A 22329-nucleotide genomic window follows, 5' to 3' on the forward strand; every position below is an offset into this window, starting at 1 on the left:
GAACTTCGGAGGAATTCCCGGAGGAACTTCCGGAGGAATTCCGGAGGAACTTCGGAGGAATTCCCGGAGGAACTTCCGGAGGAATTCCCGGAGGAACTTCGGAGGAATTCGGAGGAACTTCGGAGGAATTTGGAGGAACTTCCGGAGGAATTCGGAGGAACTTCCGGAGGAATTCCCGGAGGAACTTCCGGAGGAATTCTGGAGGAACTTCGGAGGAATTCGGAGGAACTTCCGGAGGAATTCCCGGAGGAACTTCCGGAGGAATTCCCGGAGGAACTTCGGAGGAATTCCCGGAGGAACTTCCGGAGGAATTCCCGGAGGAACTTCCGGAGGAATTTCGGAGGAACTTCCGGAGGAATTTGGAGGAACTTCCGGAGGAATTCCCGGAGGAACTTCCGGAGGAATTCCGGAGGAACTTCCGGAGGAATTCCCGGAGGAACTTCGGAGGAATTCGGAGGAACTTCCGGAGGAATTCCAGAGGAACTTCGGAGGAATTCGGAGGAACTTCCGGAGGAATTTCGGAGGAACTTCCGGAGGAATTCCCGGAGGAACTTCCGGAGGAATTCGGAGGAACTTCCGGAGGAATTTCGGAGGAACTTCCGGAGGAATTCCGGAGGAACTTCCGGAGGAATTCCGGAGGAACTTCCGGAGGAATTCGGAGGAACTTCCGGAGGAATTCCCGGAGGAACTTCCGGAGGAATTCCCGGAGGAACTTCGGAGGAATTCCCGGAGGAACTTCCGGAGGAATTCCCGGAGGAACTTCCGGAGGAATTCGGAGGAACTTCCGGAGGAATTCGGAGGAACTTCCGGAGGAATTCGGGAGGAACTTCCGGAGGAATTCGGAGGAACTTCGGAGGAATTCCCGGAGGAACTTCCGGAGGAATTCGGAGGAACTTCCGGAGGAATTCGGAGGAACTTCCGGAGGAATTCCCGGAGGAACTTCCGGAGGAATTCCCGGAGGAACTTCCGGAGGAATTCCCGGAGGAACTTCCGGAGGAATTCGGAGGAACTTCCGGAGGAATTCCCGGAGGAACTTCCGGAGGAATTCGGAGGAACTTCCGGAGGAATTCCGGAGGAACTTCCGGAGGAATTCCAGAGGAACTTCCGGAGGAATTCCCGGAGGAACTTCCGGAGGAATTCGGAGGAACTTCCGGAGGAATTCCCGGAGGAACTTCCGGAGGAATTTGGAGGAACTTCCGGAGGAATTCCCGGAGGAACTTCCGGAGGAATTCTGGAGGAACTTCGGAGGAATTCGGAGGAACTTCCGGAGGAATTCCCGGAGGAACTTCGGAGGAACTTCGGAGGAATTCGGAGGAACTTCCGGAGGAATTCCCGGAGGAACTTCCGGAGGAATTCCCGGAGGAACTTCCGGAGGAATTCCCGGAGGAACTTCCGGAGGAATTCTGGAGGAACTTCGGAGGAATTCCGGAGGAACTTCCGGAGGAATTCCCGGAGGAACTTCGGAGGAATTCCCGGAGGAACTTCCGGAGGAATTCCCGGAGGAACTTCGGAGGAATTTGGAGGAACTTCGGAGGAATTCGGAGGAACTTCCGGAGGAATTCCCGGAGGAACTTCGGAGGAATTCCCGGAGGAACTTCCGGAGGAATTCCCGGAGGAACTTCCGGAGGAATTCCCGGAGGAACTTCCGGAGGAATTCTGGAGGAACTTCCGGAGGAATTCGGAGGAACTTCCGGAGGAATTCGGAGGAACTTCGGAGGAGGAGGAACTTCGGAGGAATTCCCGGAGGAACTTCCGGAGGAATTCGGAGGAACTTCCGGAGGAATTCGGAGGAACTTCCGGAGGAATTCCCGGAGGAACTTCCGGAGGAATTCCGGAGGAACTTCCGGAGGAATTCCGGAGGAACTTCCGGAGGAATTCCCGGAGGAACTTCGGAGGAACTTCGGAGGAATTCCGGAGGAACTTCCGGAGGAATTCCTGGAGGAACTTCCGGAGGAATTCCCGGAGGAACTTCCGGAGGAATTCCCGGAGGAACTTCCGAGGAATTCCGGAGGAACTTCCGGAGGAATTCCCGGAGGAACTTCCGGAGGAATTCGGAGGAACTTCCGGAGGAATTCCGGAGGAACTTCCGGAGGAATTCTGGAGGAACTTCCGGAGGAATTCCGGAGGAACTTCCGGAGGAATTCCCGGAGGAACTTCGGAGGAATTCCGGAGGAACTTCCGGAGGAATTCGGAGGAACTTCCGGAGGAATTCCCGGAGGAACTTCCGGAGGAATTCCCGGAGGAACTTCGGAGGAATTCCGGAGGAATTCGGAGGAACTTCGGAGGAATTCCCGGAGGAACTTCCGGAGGAATTCCGGAGGAACTTCCGGAGGAATTCGGAGGAACTTCCGGAGGAATTCCGGAGGAACTTCGGAGGAATTCCTGGAGGAACTTCGGAGGAATTCCCGGAGGAACTTCCGGAGGAATTCCGGAGGAACTTCCGGAGGAATTCGGAGGAACTTCCGGAGGAATTCCCGGAGGAACTTCCGGAGGAATTCGGAGGAACTTCCGGAGGAATTCTGGAGGAACTTCCGGAGGAATTCCCGGAGGAACTTCCGGAGGAATTCGGAGGAACTTCCGGAGGAATTCCCGGAGGAACTTCCGGAGGAATTCGGAGGAACTTCCGGAGGAATTCGGAGGAACTTCCGGAGGAATTCCCGGAGGAACTTCCGGAGGAATTCGGAGGAACTTCCGGAGGAATTCGGAGGAACTTCCGGAGGAATTCCCGGAGGAACTTCCGGAGGAATTCCCGGAGGAACTTCCGGAGGAATTCGGAGGAACTTCCGGAGGAATTCCCGGAGGAACTTCCGGAGGAATTCCCGGAGGAACTTCCGGAGGAATTCGGAGGAACTTCCGGAGGAATTCGGAGGAACTTCCGGAGGAATTCGGAGGAACTTCCGGAGGAATTCCCGGAGGAACTTCCGGAGGAATTCCCGGAGGAACTTCCGGAGGAATTCCCGGAGGAACTTCGGAGGAATTCCAGAGGAACTTCCGGAGGAATTCGGAGGAACTTCCGGAGGAATTCCGGAGGAACTTCCGGAGGAATTCCCGGAGGAACTTCCGGAGGAATTCCCGGAGGAACTTCCGGAGGAATTCGGAGGAACTTCCGGAGGAATTCCCGGAGGAACTTCCGGAGGAATTCGGAGGAACTTCCGGAGGAATTCCTGGAGGAACTTCCGGAGGAATTCCCGGAGGAACTTCCGGAGGAATTCGGAGGAACTTCCGGAGGAATTCCCGGAGGAACTTCCGGAGGAATTCCCGGAGGAACTTCGGAGGAACTTCGGAGGAATTCCCGGAGGAACTTCCGGAGGAATTCGGAGGAACTTCGGAGGAATTCCCGGAGGAACTTCCGGAGGAATTCCTGGAGGAACTTCCGGAGGAATTGGAGGAACTTCCGGAGGAATTCCCGGAGGAACTTCGGAGGAATTCGGAGGAACTTCCGGAGGAATTCCCGGAGGAACTTCCGGAGGAATTCCCGGAGGAACTTCTGGAGGAATTCCCGGAGGAACTTCCGGAGGAATTCCCGGAGGAACTTCCGGAGGAATTCTCGGAGGAACTTCCGGAGGAATTCTCGGAGGAACTTCCGGAGGAATTCCCGGAGGAACTTCCGGAGGAATTCCCGGAGGAACTTCCGGAGGAATTCCCGGAGGAACTTCCGGAGGAATTCCCAGAGGAACTTCCGGAGGAACTTCCGGAGGATATTCCGGAGGAACTTCCGGAGGATATTCCGGAGGAATTCCCGGAGGAACTTCCGGAGGAATTCCCGGAGGAACTTCCGGAGGAACTTCCGGAGTAGCTTCCGGAGGAATTCCCCGAGGTACTTCCGGAGGAATACCCGGAGGAACTTTCGGAGGAATTCCCGGAGGAACTTCCGGAGGAATTCCCGGAGGAACTTCCGGAGGAATTCCCGAGGGAACTTCCGGAGGAATTCCTGGGAAACTTCCGAAGGAATTTGCAGATGAACTCCCAGAGGAACATCTGGGGAAATTCCTAGGGGAACTTCCGGAGGAATTCCTGGTGCAATTAACGGAGGAATTTGTGTATGAATTTCTTAGCATGAAATAAGTTTACGCTGACCCACGCCGCTGATTACCAAAGGCGTGACGCCGCAGCTGGCAAAAAATGATCTATCACGCCGCCGCCGATATATTTTCAATCGGCGCACAGGTCTAATAAATTTGTTGTGACCAACTGGTCCGGTTGCTGGTTGGAACCAAAAGGCTCGGCCTGAATTTTATTTATTGAGCGTTTCACAACTAAAGGCGCTGGCGTCGTAATACTTCGAGTTTTCAGCGCCTTTTGGTGAGAATGCCAAACAAAATATTGTTTCGTGTAATGAAAAATGTTGGTGAAAACAGGTGAAAACTGTCCGGAATCATCAGATAGCTGGACCTTATTATACTATGCTTCACTATCGATATTGTGTCTCGATGAGTGAAATAGGATAAACCGCAGGGTTAGTGATGTAATCGAATCACTCGTTGAAGAACTTCGGACTGGATAGATTTATCACCAGGAACAAACTGTTGGTATCTTGGAGTGGAATTTCTATACCGTCTTCCAGTTACCATGATGAAATCTTCACCGTAGATGTCAATGAAAAGTGACATTAGCGTATCGTAATTGCGTTATAAACAGATACATGATCTCAAGGTCTCTAAATAGTAGCCTTGCGATCGAAGGCGTAGGATTGCCAATCGGGAGATGGCGAGTTCGATTCTCTGTCTGGTCTAGGATATTCTTGGGTTGGACACTTATAGGCATAGTTGCACAGTTGCCCAGGTAGCAGACAAAACGGTAATAAGTTTTTCAAGCCTAAAATAGCAGAAATAGAAAAAAAACTCGTTCTACAAAGTTGTTTCTAACGGATAGGGGCCTATTTGAGGTTTTCATAAAAATTACGGTGAGCCACATTTGAAAAAAATGAAAAACATTTTTTTTTATTTGCAGTGATACGGATATACAGTGTTCCGAAAAGTTGTAGTTCAGCCAGTTTTCAAGAATTTTGCTCAAAAAATTATTTTCCTAGCTCTTAAATTGACTTATTTAGAGCAATTCTCCCAAGTTTAATAGGGTGACCCTTTAAAAAGCAGTTTTGCTCTAACGTTGGGGCTGTATGTGTGGGCTGTAGGGCTGTATCTATGAATGGTGCAAACATTTTTTCAATATGTTTTCTCGACCTTATTCTACTACTTTCAAACTCCATTTCTTCGAAAAAAAAAACCTTTTCTACTAAGGGCTGTATCTATGAATGGCGCAAACATTTTGCTGAAGGTGGCAGGGATTTTTCCTATTATGGACATGTATAAGATGTGAAATAACAAAAACTAATATGCAAAATATTCGAGGCATAACATATGTTGTTATTACAATATCAAAGGCATAGTAAAATTATTTTTCATTTTGTATTCAAATATCTGATAATGTTATGCCTAAAGTATTTTGGATATTAATTTTTGTTATTATGTTTTGTCATGTTACCTCTTATTCATATCAAGTTCATACGAACTGCTGTTTTCAAGATATTAGCTTCTGCTCATGCTCTATAACAAAATGGTGTGGCGTCACGAAGTATGTCATGGAAGCAAAACACATAAAAATATCAAATTAGTGCTTGATAATGAAAAAACGGTAATTTTTCAATGAGTTAATAGGGGTTACTTTCTATTATCCTCTTGATTTGAACACCTTGAAATAGAGCCTGGAAGTAGTAGAATAATGTCGAGAAAACAGATTTAAAAAATGTTTGCGCCATTCATAGATACAGCCGTTAGAAAAAAAGGTTTTACAAAGCTCAAAAAGTGGTCTGAACATCACATTGCTGAGAAATTTCAAACAAAAAAGTGAGAGTAAAAAAACTGCTTTTTAGGGGCACTCTTAGTAAACTTGGAAAAATTTCGCTCAATCAGTCAATTTGAGAGCTAGAGAAATATTTTTTTTTGTGCAGAATTCTTGGAAACTGGCTGAACTACAACTTCGCGGAACATTGTATATTCGTATCTCTGCTAATAAAATAGTTTTATTTCTCATTTTTTTGTTATTCAAATGTGGCCCACCCTATTTTTTATGAAAACCTCAATAAGCCCCTTAGCGTTAGGAACAACTTTGTAGAACAAAATGTTTTTCTATCTCTGCTATTTTCGGCTTGAAAAACTCATTACCACTTTGTCTCCTACCTGGACCAATGTGGCATTGTACTTGCCACACAAGATACATACTCATGCAATAATGGCGGGCATAGAAAAGCTTTCAATGAATAACTGAGGAAATGCTAAATAGAATACTAAGCTAATAAGCAGGCCAAGTTCCAGTTGGAATGTAGAGCCATTGAAGAAGAAGATGATGATCTCAAGGTTGTAGCACAGAAGCATCTGGGACGCAACGCTGAAGGGTATGAACCGAAATTTCCTTTCTCAAATTATAGCTAATATTTTACAGCTGTTTGAAGGATTCTTCGGTATGATTATGTGCTATCTGGTACAGTTTTGCACACGTGATTGATAACGAAGTTTTTTATATCGACGGGGCGATTTTTGTTTTTACGACCTAAATCATAAAGGTTATTGATAATTTTATTGATTGATAATTTATTGATAATAGTCTTTGCAATATGTTTCAAAAAATCCTAAATAATTCAAAGAAAACTCACATGGTATATAATATGCGATAAACATTTAGGATAAGTGCAATATTAAATCGCGTAAAAACATAATCCAGCGTAGTTCAATAATTCATGATTGATTGAGAGTTGCATTCTATGGCTGACTTTTAAAACAACCGCCAAAACACTATGAACGGTTTATTCTTGTTTGACAAATTTTGAACCTATTTATCCAAGAAATTATGTAATTTTTTTCTTGCACGTCCTTTATCTAGTGATGGATGCAAACAAAAGAAAGGTCACATAGACGAATAGCAGAAAACTTTAGGTCACCACTATGCGACGAACGTGACACCGCTTCCTATCCTTAATTAATTAACCAGTTACAGCACCTCAAAAACTCTTTTTCAAGTGTGTAGCTGAGTAGATGATTCGTCCCTTTACCTTTCACGACTAGAATTAAAGCAAGTCACACCAAAAGGAAAATTCCCATCTGCGAGAACTTTCAGTCACCCAAGTAGGACACGTCCTTTGTTCTCTAGACATCTCGCTATCGCATCGTAGGCACGACCCAAATTAATTAGCATTTAATAGCATGTTAGATTAAAGCTACACTGTGTGTCCCCATGTGTTGCCAATTGGTATAATATTTGCTCACGATCGATTTATTGCATGCTTTATTTACTTACAGTCAAGTGTTCCGTAGGGGCGTGCAATGCCATCATACCGACGTTCACAGCCTACCAATATCCAACCACGATGAGAAACCTCGGGGTCGGTGCCGGAAACTTTGCCGCTGGCGTGGCGCTCATCATTGTGCCGTACCTGTGGCTGCTGGTAAGATTATGTGATTACTATTTGTCGAACATTTTATTCAATAATTCAATGTTGTTGTCGGAATCGCTTTAATTTTCCATCGAAACTTAATTGTTCACGTCTTCCATTTTCCTGTTTCCGTTTCCTACTTCCTTTTTCAATTTTTTCACCACTTTCAGCTTCCTTCCTTCTTCCTTTTTAAGCTTTAAATGGTTTGACACAAGCTAGATAAAGAATCATCCAAACACTTATGGGTGTAAACTCAACCTGCTACTTGACATAATCTCAAAGCTAGAGCCCTAACAACGCTTAATTGCAAATTATTCGTTACGACTTTTCTATAAGATAGCAACAATGAACAATCCGGATACCTAATATTGAACGTTTCATTGACAACAATTCCCATAGCATTTGATGTCAGCTACTTACAGAAATACTTTCGAATCTTACTACAATTCATTCGTTCAGTCAAATCCATTGGCGCATGCAATGCATGTCTTGCATTAATTTACATATTACCAACTTCATGCCTCAATGGCTGTAACCAAGCAAATAGGAACGTGATCCTCTGCGGTTCATTTGCAACATCATCAGTTCCTCTCGGTGGTTGCACCAATGACCCATTTAACACGTCTGTTTAGGGGAAAACAGTGCAAAACGCACTCACTGAGCCAAACGGTCTGACTCATAATTTTACTCATATAACCTTTTGTAGGACATTTCCGAACGAATGTTACTATTTCAATTCAATATTAGTTATTCATAATTGAGCTACAATGGAAAAATTGGGCAAAATCCCTTTATTTTTACTTAAATTTTACGATTAGTGATTCTTTCACCTTTCACCGTAGGCTTTTCGTCCAAACTGTAAAGACAAAACAAACATTTTACATCACCCTAAACCAAGTCTCAAAACGTTAGAAAGTCACAAAAACCTTGTTATTTTAATTAGGAGATAATTGTGAAATGTGACTGGTTTTGTAAATTTTACATCTGCACGTTGAAATGGTTCGGTATTCTTGTTTTTATTGGTGAAAACATCAAAAAAGCTTAAGGGTGCATTTTGACCAATTCTCCCCTATACGATTTCCCTACCGAAGGATAGGCAATGGACATACCCACAGGTTACAGCCGACGGCACGATTCCCATCTACAACCTGTCTGTCTAGTGCCTATGGCTGTGCTGCATGAAACAATCAGTTGTAATTAATTCAACTGATTTAGTTTCTTGCAATTAATTTCAATGATTATTCGCCTCGTGCAGCTGCAGCACTCTAGTCGAGCCGTTTTAGTTCGATCCTTTATCAGAGAAAGTGGGATGGTTTTCCTGGTATTAACACCTGCATGAATCTTACAGGATCAATTTTAACGTAATGGTGACAAACCATTAAGCCAAGTTTAGAGGAAAACGGGATCACCTAACCAAGGGGGCTAAAATATGAAATATATTTTGCAATGATTTGCAATTTCAATTGGAAATTCCTGTCAAAATATGTTTTCGAGTGGGACACATTCTCGACTCTTTGGACATAGTGTATCCATTGTACTTGCCGTTGCCACACAACATACAATGGGCATAGAAAACCTTTCAATTAATAACTGAGGTAATGTTAATAGAATACTAAGTTAAAAAGGCTGAGTTCCTGTTGGAATGTAAAGCCATTGAAGAAGAAGTAGAAAACTGTGTCTGTATGCCATTCCATGCTCTGCCACATCCATGCAAAAACCCTTATGATTTTCTACAATATCATTCTCCATATCTTGTGGTTAAGATGACCCTCTTACCCCTAAAGGGTGTTCGGAATCAAATTGCATCACTAAGAACTACCGTAATCCCGGGTAATTTTGAGTACCGGGGTAACACTGACCAGTTTCACCATTTTCAAGACATAAATAAAATATTATTTCCTGTTATATTTTTTGTTTCAAATTTTAAATTTTTATTGTGGAAAACCCACATAATTCCACCTAGCAGTAATGATGTTTTTCTCGAAACAATCGATGCGCATCGCCTAATTACAACTATAGTTGCCTATCTTTAGGCACAGAGAACAGACGTTGAAGTTGCACTCGCTATATTTTGATAACTTTTTACTGTTCATTTTGAAATGATTTGAATTGTCGCCGTATCCCGTGCAGTATTGGCGCTAGCATCATCTAAAAATGTCACTGTGCGTTAGTGTCATTTTGAATGCAAGAGTATACCAGCGACATTATGTTGTCAAAATGAGATTGTGACTTGCAATGTCGACGTCGATTGCGTTGAGGTTCGGTTCAATTGTTGTCATATGTTTTGCAAGAAATTTTGTTCGAGCATCCATGTCTGTTCTTTGTGCTTTAGGTGTTTACAGACGTTTGCTTTATGGACGTTACAAAATGAAAATTTCACCATTTTCTTCATAACATTCAAAATAAATGGTCGGTAGTTATAAAATTGAATTCAACTTGTTACGCGAATATCGGGTAAGGATTACTACAAACATACACATACGTACACAAACAAACACACACCAGATAGACATTAGCTCAGTTCGTCTAGCTGAGTCGGTATACAACACTATGAGTTTCCGAGCCTTCTATAAAAAGTTCAATATTATCGTAATTTAGTTTAGTTAGTTATTCCATTGCTTCATCTACATCAATTCGCTTTGAGAGACGTTTTTCTTTTTTTATTTCAATATAATTTTTAAGAGATAAATGATCGAAACCTTTGATGAAGTCACCCCAAATTGAAAAATCAAAAAACTCGACAAAAAAGATTTTAAAACAAGTTATTATCAAATTAATAAGAACAACATACGTTCTACATGTAGCAGTACTCCTTTTAAAAATCTGAAGAAAAAAGCTATGATTTCACTTACAGGGGAAATATTTACAAAACGTTTAAAAAAATGATCAATGTTCCCCCGGATTACGGTACTCTCCAAAAATAAGCCTACTAACAGATTGTCATGAAATTTTCAGGAACTGAAATGCAATACCCTTACGTAGCTTCCACAAATTATGTAACGCTTAAAGGGGAGCGTGGGGTTGTGTAAAGTGTGACGATTCATACAAAATTTTCAAATGTTTCATACAAAAAGTGTGACATAGGGGGGAGGGGGTCAAAAATAGCCAATTTTTGCGTTACGTAATTAATGGATCTTAAAGCGTAATTATATATCATCAATACATCTGAATGCTGGAACTTTTTTTCTCAAATAAACTCATAAGATTTTGTTCAAGTCCTAACCCAACATTTTTCGCTTTAAATCTTTCCCAATTATTTTAAATCGATTATTTGACTTATTTAAGTTCAGCTTTGCCAAATAACCCATATTTTTAAACACATCTAACTATTACAAAAATCGAAAAAGTACTGCGGTGTGAAACGGCCTGAACAATGAGATTGATGCTCTCCCGAAATTTGGCGAGTATCAGTCCAAAATTATATTTCAGCAATTTTAGATTTTTTTTTATTTTGGTTTTAACTACACCCAGGTTTTTGCCTTTCTCGTACAACAAAGTTGTACCGAAAGGCTATCATTTCACTCCAAAATCGAACTTTTTATAGAAGTCTCGGATACCAATGTTATATACCAATATAGCTGAACAAATGTCTGTCTGTTCGTGTGTGTGTTTTTTTTTCTTCCTAAGCAATGGAGGGGGAATCTGCTCAACAGACATCCTGGGTTGTCCAGGAAGTGCGGGGTTAGGGATCACCTCCAATAGCAAACGAGGGAGGCAGGACTACATCCCCGACCCGCTAAACCGTTTCCATTGCCGCCAAGCCCATAGTCCCTTCGGTACAACCAGAAAGTAATGCTTCAAAGGGGGCCAGTGCACAACGCACCCTCGAGGTTAGCTGCGTGTCCTTGCAGCATCGAACTTCGTGACTCGCTTTTTTAGAAGAACACCATGGTATCGTGCCAACGCATTGCCGGCTTTCCAGGTGGCCTTACCACGCCCTATGTCCTCGGAAGGTGGGAAGGGTCGACTTCGCGCCTGCTTCCCTCTGCACGACTGGTATCAAGAATGATGATGCCGTGTGCACCCCAAATTGACCTCTCTGCGATAGGGTCTATTCGCCAACACACAGAGGGACTTGCCGACGCGGTGCCTACGCCTGCCCCAGCCTTGACGAGGAACCCTTTCCGTCCTCGGGCTCGGAACCCGCCCGGTTGACCGACGCCGCGAAAGCGACGATACCATGTTGTTCTTCGCGCGGCCACTTGTTCGATAAAAGGATCGAGTTCGACCACAGAGCATGACCACCGGTATAACCAAGAAGCCGACTCCGATCCCTTGGACCACCTCTTATTTGCGCCTGAACTAGCCATCCTTGAGTCACGCGCCACCTTCTGTGTAGCTCCGAGACGATTTGGGCGATAGCCGATAAAACGGCGTTCCAGCCAACTTCATCTTTACACATCGAACTAGGTTGTCCGGGGTAGTGTCCAGACCACATGTGGCAAGCATGTGGTCACGCATTGCGCGAAAACGTGAGCACACGAACAACACGTGTTCCGCCGTTTCCTCTAAACCTGCGCACACCAAACACTCGGGCGAGGCCGAGCAAGCCAGCTGTGTTACCTGCACTGTGATTTTGCAGCACTCTTAAACGCCGGGCACATCGAACCCTGCCATGGGGTGCTTGCTGTTCACAGCTTTGCTGGAACAAATCAAACAATTGGGAGGGTTCGTGTAGCATTGTGCCTTATGTCCGTCCAATCCGCAGCGTCGGCAGAGATTGCTTCTGTCAGGGCCTTTGCAGTTCCATTGCTTGTGCCCCGGTTCCAGGCACTTGAAGCAAACTTCGGGTTGCTCGTATATGCCCACATGGCATACCGACCATCCCACCTTGACGCTCCCTAACTTGACTACCTTGGAGGCGTCCGCTGCAGATAGCCGAACCAATGCTACCTGCGTCCCTGCCGGACCTTTCCGTAGCCGAACGGCTGCTGTGGGCGTCTCCACTTCACACTGTCGCCGCAGTGCCGTGACGAGCTCTTCGACTTCGGTGATCTCGTCCAGGTCTTTAACCCTTAGATTCATCTCCGTCGTGAGTGCCCTCAACTTGACCGTCTCGCCAAGGACTTCCTCCGCCAACTTCTTGTGCGCGGCGCCCTTTTGCGAGACGCCCCGCTTCAGCTCGATGATCATCTCGCCCATCCAGGTACGTCTTATTCGACGTACGTCGGCGCCGAGTTCACCGAGCTTGACGTCACTCCTCATCGCCTTCAAGATGTCCGAGTACTTAGCCTCGTCCGCCGTGATGACTAGGGCATCGCCCCTGGAGCGATTGGCGCCTACCCTAGACTTCTTGCTACCCTCATTCGCCTGGGCCTTCTTTTCGACCCTTGACGTCTTCGGTTTCCTCTTGTTCTTGACCAGGGTCCAGTAGGCGTCATCCCCCTCTTTTTCCCTGGTCTGGTGCGGCTGAGAACTCTCAGCCTGCCGTAACCCCTTACCACCGTCTTTCCTGGGTGGACGGACCTTTCCAGGTCCTTCCTTCCCCGGTTTTGGAGGTATCTGGCCGGGGTTCAGCTTCCCAGCCCCACTACCCTTGTTCGGGGTAGTAACCCTCCGCGTTTTGGAGCGGCCCCCAGGGAGCTCATCCACTGGAGACTGTCTCCCCCGTTTTTGTGTCTGCTCCGACGTACCCGCAAATACTTGAGCCTCAGTCTGGGTAGACTTTGGTACCACCGTCTTCGCTGGCACGTTTCTGGTCGATTCGACCTTGCCCGAGTCCGCAAATCCTTGGGCCTCAGTCTGGGTAGACCTCGACTCCACCGATTTCACGGGTTTACACTTGGCCGTCCCGACCGCCCTCTCCAGCTTGGCGTCCAGCATCGACTTTCGAAGTTTCTGCAAGCTCCTCTTGAGGTCCTTACTGATATTATGCTTCGATGACGCAAAGTCGATGATGGCGTCCAGCTGTTCCGTCGCCACCTCAAAGGCCGAAAGCCCATCGCGTTTGCGGTTCATCGTCTCCACAAGCCATGGGCCGTCAATAACCTCTAACGGCGTTTTTTTAGCCGAGAGGAAGGTTAAGTGACCCACGCTGGCGCTGCGCACTGAGCTGCCGACTATTGTCTCTGGCCTCCTAGGCGGAGACCTGAACAATCCACCTCTTGCGAAGGGGTTGTTGCCTACACTACTACCACTAATTGAAGAATTGACTTGGTTTTCCATTTTGGTCCCACGAGTTGCTCGTGGGACGATGGTCCCGGTCTAACTCGCAGTGGCCATGGGGAGGGGTCGTCAAGCCATTGGACAAAGTCCCTGCTGCCCCTTGTCTGTCCGTGTGTATGTGTGTGTGTGGAAAACCGAAAACCGAAAAAACATTAGCCACTTTTTCATATAGTAATTCTTAACCGATTTTCTCACAACAAGTTGTGACGGGGGACAAACCTTAGTTGATCACTATTGAATTTGATAACGATCGACCATTGCGTTTAAAAGTAATTAAGAAAATGGAATCGAACTAGGGGAAAAGACGGCTTGGGCAGGTTTTGTTCTATTATTGGCAGGGGGGTTTTTGTCGACCAAATTTTATGAAATTTGGCCACAATATTCTTTGATATGCAAAGAATGTTTAGGCCAAATTTGAGCCTAGTCAGTCATAAAAAACCCCCCTGCCAATAATAGAACAAAACCTGCCAAAGCCGTCATTCCCCCTATGTAAGCGCCATATAAGGTTGGTGTCTTGGCTAAATGCGAGAAAGGCAGTGTCACCACTCGGTGAATTAAGTTGGGTTTTTTTTATACTGTTTGGTTTTAGTCGTTTAAAACCTTTAGCGTCAATGAAACAATGAGTAAACTCCACGAAAAAAAATTCAAAAAAAAATTCAGGGGGTATTTAAAAAAGCTGTGAAAGCTCGAGTTAACCGAGAAATTAATGAATTCCAACCGCGTAAAAAAAAATACCTGGGTGTATACAAGTGATATAACAGATGGGCTTTTCGGGAAGCTAACCTGAAATTAGTCAAATTATTAAAAATGTTGACGTTATTATTATTAGCCAATTAAAAATATTACCGCGCGGGACCAATACAGCATTTTATGTTTCATGATGCAAAATGTTGGATCAAAACTCTAATTTTCATTCTAGTCCAGTATCTTTGGATCGGCCGCAACTCAGGTGATTTTTTAGCCATTGCATGGGTATAGAATATATCAGCTGAAGTGTAAGATCGCTTTGCTTCTCCAAGAACATTTCTATGTATAGGCTAGGATACAGATATATGTACGCGGAAAGAGCATTTTACGCCAAAACTATATTGTTTAGAAAAAAAATTGTTCTGCAAAGTTGTTCGAAATAGTAAGGCCATCATTATAGTGCTATCAAAACATAGGGTTGCCCAGTATACGATAAAATTGAAAAATAAATTTCACGGAATACTGACATGCAATGCTCTACAAAATTGTAACGCAGCTTATTCTAATAAATTTCGATAAAAAAATGTTTTCCGTAGGTCTCAAGTTGGCTTATGTAGAGCAATTTTACCAACTTGGCTTAGGGCGGCCCTCGAAAAACAAATTCACTTGTCTTGTTTTCGATTTTACGGAAAAGTCATCTTTGGGTGATCTTTAGAACTAAAAAAATGCAACTTTTGATGTGTGAATATGCTCAATGTCCTTTGCCTATCAAAAGTTATGATCGTTTTTCTGTTAAAATACGATTTTTTTGAAAGTTGATATCTCCGATTTGGGGCAAACCAAATAAAAGTATGTTTACACGGCATTCAAAAGAACAACTCATGTTCTTTATTGTGTCAAAAAATTGGAGATATGTTGTTTTTATCTCAAATTTTACCAATTTTAATATGTAGTGTAATTTTTTTTTCAAATAAATTGATATAGGGTAGAATACGGCATTGGCAGGGTGCGACAGTTGTTGGCACCCTCAACAATATTTGCATTTTCCAGCAAACATACACTATTTATGAACATTATTTTGATTCAATCACACAATTTCAAGTCTAAGCTTTCATTTGAATAAGTTGTTTGTGTAAAAGTAGCAAGATTTGATGAATTCATCATCGAAACAAATTTGCACCTTCGAAATCCTTTCCATTATTGCATTGCCAAAGAAAGCAGCGCACGAATAGCAAACTGTTACTTACTTTTTTGGATCGCCTGTTTCTCCTCTTTATTGCGTTTGACACGACAAATTAAGTACGTACACTACTTTTTACACTTTATCACCACTTGATTTATTACCACAAAGAGCAAATTTATGCAATATTTGCTCTATGTTTCACTAAATAAAATCGGAACTGTTCGTTTTCTTTGACAGCAGCACACTTCGGAATAGAGCGAGAGAATGTGTTTGTGAGCATATCAAACACACGCTAAAAAGATACCACGCACAATTCTATGTGATTTGATTTCAGCAAAAATACGAACAAAATATCCGGCGATGGCATTTATTTAAAAAAAGTGTTAAAATACAAATGTTTCTATTCGGATTTTTACGCAGACCATGGATTATATTAAAAGTGATAGCAACACCGTAGTGTTTTAACCCTTATGTGGCTGACAGGACCGCTTTCCTTTTGCAACTTCAATACTTTCCAAGCTCATCGAAAAAATTATAATCATTCCCGTTCCTACATAGCGCATTTCAACCATAAATAATTGCCTACTTTTAGGGTATTATCTATTATTCAACTGTGAAACGTAATGTAAGAATGGGGTGGCTCCAGAACCGACGAGCTTCGTTTTACCTAAAATTGATTAAATATATACTTTTTATATTATTTAAAAGACGTTAAGTATTCGAAATTTGCAAATTTTGGATTCCATTTTTAAGATTAATTTTCGATTAAAGCAGAAATGTGTACTTCATTTGTATGAGAGTCCCTCTTCCAGAAGAGGAGGGGTCTAATATCATCATAAGAATCTTCATCGTTCGCTAAAACCTCTACATACAAATGTTCATGCCGTTTCCTAGTATATAAGGGCAGACCGACAAATATTCATTCTTATGTGTATGGATTTGGTTTCACGTAGTTTACGTCAAGCGGTCGTGTCTTGTACACAACCACCATGATTTTTTTTATGAAACAAACATATCATGTAAGAACCGCAAAGAGCAAATTGTATATTTGAAACAAGTTGATAGGCTTTTGCATACGCGACTCTAAGGCATTACAAAAGACAAAAGATGTAAATCTTGGCAGCGGACAAAAAGCATATAAGTTCCCTTCTCCTAAATGGCAAACATTATTCAAATAGGTTGAAAATGGTAAAAGTAATGAAAATATCAATATCTGGGTACACGGGTACCCTATCTGCCATTCACGTCTGATTTTTGTTGGCTTCATATGGGTGAAATTTGTTTTACAATGTGTTTAAATGCTTTTGCCTATCTGTGTACATGACATAAAATTTATGCCAAGGCTAAAAATTAATGTTTTGTGTTAAGCCAGTTTTGATAAACAATAAAGTTTGTTCCAAAATTGAGTGAAGCGAGATGAGCGTGCAGCCGATTAATATGAATGAATTTTACTACTGGAGGATATAAACAACCAGCATTTGGCACCAATACATTACCAGTTTTTCACTTCCATGTCTAGTTGCTAAAGGGAGCAAATCCATTGCTGATAATAGAAATTGCTATGCCAATAGAAGAAACGTTGACCTGTTACTTTATAATAAATTTACTGAGTTTGTGGTAAAAGCTGTTATATTTAGTGAACACCAATCATCAAAGAAAGAGCATACAAATGTATACCAGTTAAGCTGTACCTGTGTTTTAGGGTATCTGTTCCCATATTAATAACAGCCCGTATATTAATCTCAACCGTCGATAAACCAAATAAAAAATCAATTTGATTACAATTTCTCACATCGTATTCACACAATAATGAATAGACCACCTTCTCCAATGTTTGGAATATTATTTAAAATTCCGTTTGAGTAATGTTTTAGTTCACAAGACTCAAATTATTAAAAACAAAATTATAAAACACATTCATTTTCATTTTCCTACCTCTGAACTGTTCATTTGATGCACTGCTCGATTGCTACTAGCAGATTCATCTCATTTCACGCCGTTGTTTTCCACTCAATTTCAAGCTAAAACGAATGAATCCTTTCAAAATACACTTCACAACTCATAGAGCACATCACAATTTCACTATAAATATAATCATATTTGAAAAACTAACGCGATTTCCTATAGTTTGATATAGGTTTATTCCGAACAACGTCTAAATTATTCTTGTCCGTATTCCAAACTATTTACATGGCTTGCAGCATCGGCAAGGGTTGCCGACCTAGATTTTTATTTCAAAAATGCTTGAATGAACTTTTACTGTGAAATTCAACTCTTATGTTTGTAAAACAAGGTATATCCAAGAGATAAGCTATGACAAACATAAAGTTAGACTGATAAGTTGGAAAACTACAATGAAAACTGGAATTTTGTAATTATATTTCAACTCAAATATTTATTATTTTCAATTATTTTTACCATTCAATTTGGCGAATGTCTTAGACTGCCAAGAATAGGTATTTTCCCCTAACTCGGAAAAAGATATAGACGATGTTCTAATAGCAAAACACGCGTCTTGAAAAGCCTGTCTGAAAAAACAGCCTGAACACTTTTTATTTGTACATTCAAAGTTAATTGCCTATATGCCGGGTATTAAGCCACCCGGAGTGGAAATTAATTACTATGTCTGAAACTTGATTATGCATATGTACAACATGTGATAGATTTAGTTCGGAAAAGGTATTGGAGAGTAACCGCCCCTTCGGTGGGGTTTGATCCCACGACCCCAGTTCGCATGACAGGTGCTTTCCCTACTAAGTATACAAAGTATACGTAAAGGCTATGTAACCGCCCAAAAAAAAAACTTTTTATAGAAGACCCGGACTCCGGAGACCCATAGTGTTATATACCAATCAACTCAGTTCGACGAATTGAGGTGATGTCTGTTTGTGTGCGCAAAACGACCCAAAAAATGTCACTCATTTTTTAAGCACTTTGAATTTGCCATATTGGACTATGGGCTCGGAGGTTACAAAATACAGTTTTTTTTAAAAGAAAGGTCATTATTTTTCAGGTACTTATCTTTAACCGATTTGCTCGCAACAAGCTGCATTTGACACAGACTCCTGTCCTATTGGTTTCTTTTGGAAATGAGCCAGATTGGACTATGAGCACGGAAGTTATTGCCAAAATACAAATTTTAACGTAAAAATCGCGCAAAAAATGTCACTGATTGTTCAAGCATTTATCTCCAACTGATTTACTCGCATCAAGTTGCATTCGACGCAGAATCCTGTCCAATTTCCTTTAAGTGGTCTTGTTGTGTAGGGATTATCACGCCTATCTAGAGAGTAGGAGGTTGAGGGTTCGAGTCCCTCCAAGACACGTGGATTCTTTTTCGCAAATTTCATATCAATTTGTCCATTTCGAAACATATGCTGTGCATATGCACAGCCAAGATATTTAACAAAAAAAAAATTAGCTTTGTTTATATTGATGTTTACCGTTGAAAGTGCCTCACTGATGCAAATCGGAATCAGTTCTATGTGATAAATTACTTCACTCATTTAAAACGTGTTTAGATTTCAGATAATTTATCGATTTGTAGAATGTGCATAAATATTCAATGACTAATATTCAATCGAATATTGACAGTCCAGTGCCGACTATGAATGCGTCTGAAAGTGAGCTGACAAGTGAAGAAAGGTGGACTTCACCAAAAAATTTCGATTATTTTACACTCTGGTAGTAAATGCCATAAAAGTTCTTGCTGCTTCATTCATCGGACTGGATTATTCAGAAAATCTTATATTATGGACGGTAGATTCATGATTCATATTATACGTTCGAAACCAATGACATATTTTGTTTGTCTAAGGATCAAGAAGGTAAGAATGGGTCAACGCGTGACAAAGGAAAGCAACACATTCGCAAATCAACTTTATAGTTCTGTAGTACATTGAATTAATTATTCAGGCATTCTTAGATATCAATTTACATCCGTACTATTGCATACTGGAAAACAATTCTTCCTATATGCAATATAACGTATATTGACAACATCTGACTGAACCCATTTAGTCAAGTATGGATCTCATATGTGGTTTTGGTTCGATCCCGAAGCGAAGGACGATTGGCATTTAGATTACTCAAGTATTCAGTCAACTGGACTGCACTCTCGATTCTCATTCGCAATTCTCATCCGCATTTGCAGGAACACGTTGACCAATATCTGCCCATTACGGTGATGGGAGTGTGCAGCATAATTGGTGGGCTGTCACTGATGGCACTCAAGGATAAGCTTAGCAAAAAGCATCAGCAGAGGCATCGGAGCGGAAGTGGAGCCAGTGCGGCTAGTAGCGTCACGCGGTCCACCGATGAAGATACGAGGTAAGATAACTGAACCGTTTTCTGTTCTATTGTTGCATTTTCTCTAAACATTCGCACATTTGCTTATTGATATGGATTCTGTTGTTTGCACGCTAATCCACGCTGTTTCTCTCATACTGTTATCCAATCAAGCCAAATTGTTGAACAAACAGTGGTTGCCTATTTTTGAATAACCACGGTTTTTCAAGAATCTAGGTTGCTTTTACAGTAAGGTGAGAAAAATAGCACTATCCAAATATGAAAAACAATGTTATCTATATCATTTCTTAATAACCATCCTTAATAACCATCAACAATTGTTTGCGCCAAGAATAGTAGTATTTTTGAAAAAAAAATTTTAGTTAAAATTTTAATAGAGGATGGTACTGCCCGTGATCACATGTTTGTAACAATTGACAAAAGTAGACATGGGAGAGATGGCACAATAATGTTTGTGATATGGCACATTAGTATGAAAATCTAACTGATTTTAAAAAAAAAAAAACGAAAATGGCGCAAACAATTTTTGCAGTTGAAATCTTTGGCAGCAATATTTGCATCACTTGATATTTGAGTGCAAATTAATTGCGTTAATTTCTGCTCAACGAACTAGGCACACATGACATGCTTTTCCTGTGTTACAGTTATGCGGTTACTTTGCTTGATGTTACAAAACAACTTGGTAGTTTTTTCGAAATTTTTAAAACAAACTTTCAAATTTCGCCAAGCTAGATTTTGGAAATTATTCATGAGCCTTACTCAAAATCACAAATATTTCAAATGTTACAAATTGGGACAGATTTGCGACTCGGGCGTAGCTTATTTTGTGAACAAACATTGTTTTATGAATTGCGTAGAATACTAGCGCTTTTCTCCAAAACGCATTCCCTTATACATACCGTGGTTTTCTACGGAAATGCCTACTTTAACAGGAATTCGCCTTTCAATGTTTGTTTACAAAATAAGTTACGCCCAAATCGCAAATCAGTCCCGAAATATGCAATCTTGGGCAGAATACTAACCCCTAATATGGTCTATCCGGTACAAAATTAGACGACATTTTCTACCTGAGAAGGATTTTTGTCGATATACCGGCAAATTACCCAACTTATTTATTTATTTATGTAAACAATGGTAAACAACGCAACATTTAGTTGGACAGATAAAACTTCGGAAGAAAATTCGGTTCGGAAGTCCCTACTTCCGAATTCTAATTTGGTGCTACGCCGACAATAGCTACAGCTTCCTTAGTTTTTTTAACTCGTCGCATCTAACAGATTGGACAAAACTGCCGTGTAACATCTGTAATCATTGTAAATTGTATTGAGAATTCTTTATTATAGCATTAAATGAGTTACGCATTCAAAAAGCACTACCTCTACTAAGGGTACGGCTACCCTAATCCAAATTGCTCGCTTCATTTCCATTAACCGTTAGCACTTCTATTGAATCAACCATTTACAAATCTACTTTCAGGCGCATACAAAAACACTTTCCGCGGGACAGCTCGGAAAATGGACTGAGCAACATCGGATTTGCTCAGAACGAGAGCATATTCCTGTGAGGTGAGCGTGGCCGCCTGTCTACCACGCTGCTGCTGATGGGACCAAAATGTACATATAAAAGCCGCATGGGTCCTGCTGACCCCCTCTACTCCTCCTTTGAACCGCATACTTCGCCAAACACTTACAAATGTGGGTCCACGTGCGGTTGCCGATTGATGACAGAGTACAAGAAACTTAGCTTTTTAGTGTGAATAGGACGAATGAAACGCACATTGGACGTTGATGGGTACGCTTCTTCTGGTATATACTGCGTTCGAACGGGCTGGTTCCAAATCGATTGTCCAATGATAGATTGACGAACGGGTGCAATCAAAAGTGCTGGCTGCGTGGAATGTTCGCGGGTCGGTTTACCACAGTTAGCTATTAGCGTTATATGTAGCATGTATAGTACAGTGCTGTTACGAGGGTGTAAAAATAGTAGGATATATGTTCCAGCAAAAGGTAGTACATGTGCTCAGCTCACTTTCAGCAGGTGAACAGAGTTGTAGCGCCTAGGCCGACTGTAGTCCGGTGTTTCTACGATAAGTTTTTTTTTGGTTTTCCCTGATGGGATAATCAGCCCGCACCGACATAACATGATCTACGTATCAATGTGCTTCAGCTGTTGAGATGATTGCAAAACATGTGGACTATAGAAAATAATAATGAAGAATTTAATAGCTATACTCAAGTTTGTAGAGGAGCTGTTCCATTCTCCATCTCAAGATAACAAATTCATCTCGAAATTAATTAAAGAAGCATCAATTTTGCCGGTTGTCTTTTTGTAAACATGCGTGTACACTGATGCAAAAAAAAACAAATGATTAACATGATGCTTCTTAATTCTATGCTTTTGATATGATAATCATAAGAGCTATGAGATGAAGAACCGGAACAATAACCCTTTTACATTTCAGTTTAGAACCTATACTGCCTATAATCGCATTATATGTCCCATATGGATAGGAAATCTAGCAAAGATGGGACAAATGCAATTACAGGCAGTACAGTTGTTG

The 22329-nt window shown here is 42.0% G+C and overlaps 1 protein-coding gene across 1 annotated transcript in view; it reads left to right on the top strand.

Moving 5' to 3' along the window:
• LOC134227687 (organic cation transporter protein) overlaps positions 1-21999 on the top strand; it is a 103820-nt gene extending 81821 nt beyond the window's left edge. Inside the window, exons 5-7 of the mRNA XM_062709344.1 lie at positions 7293-7438; positions 19615-19790; positions 21246-21999. Coding sequence (XP_062565328.1) covers positions 7293-7438; positions 19615-19790; positions 21246-21333 — 410 coding nt within the window. The 3' untranslated portion in view covers positions 21334-21999. The remainder of the gene's footprint in view (positions 1-7292; positions 7439-19614; positions 19791-21245) is intronic.
• The last annotated feature ends 330 nt before the right edge of the window (positions 22000-22329 follow it).

This window comes from Armigeres subalbatus, chromosome 3 (assembly GCF_024139115.2).
Source record: "Armigeres subalbatus isolate Guangzhou_Male chromosome 3, GZ_Asu_2, whole genome shotgun sequence".
NCBI lineage: Eukaryota > Metazoa > Arthropoda > Insecta > Diptera > Culicidae > Armigeres > Armigeres subalbatus.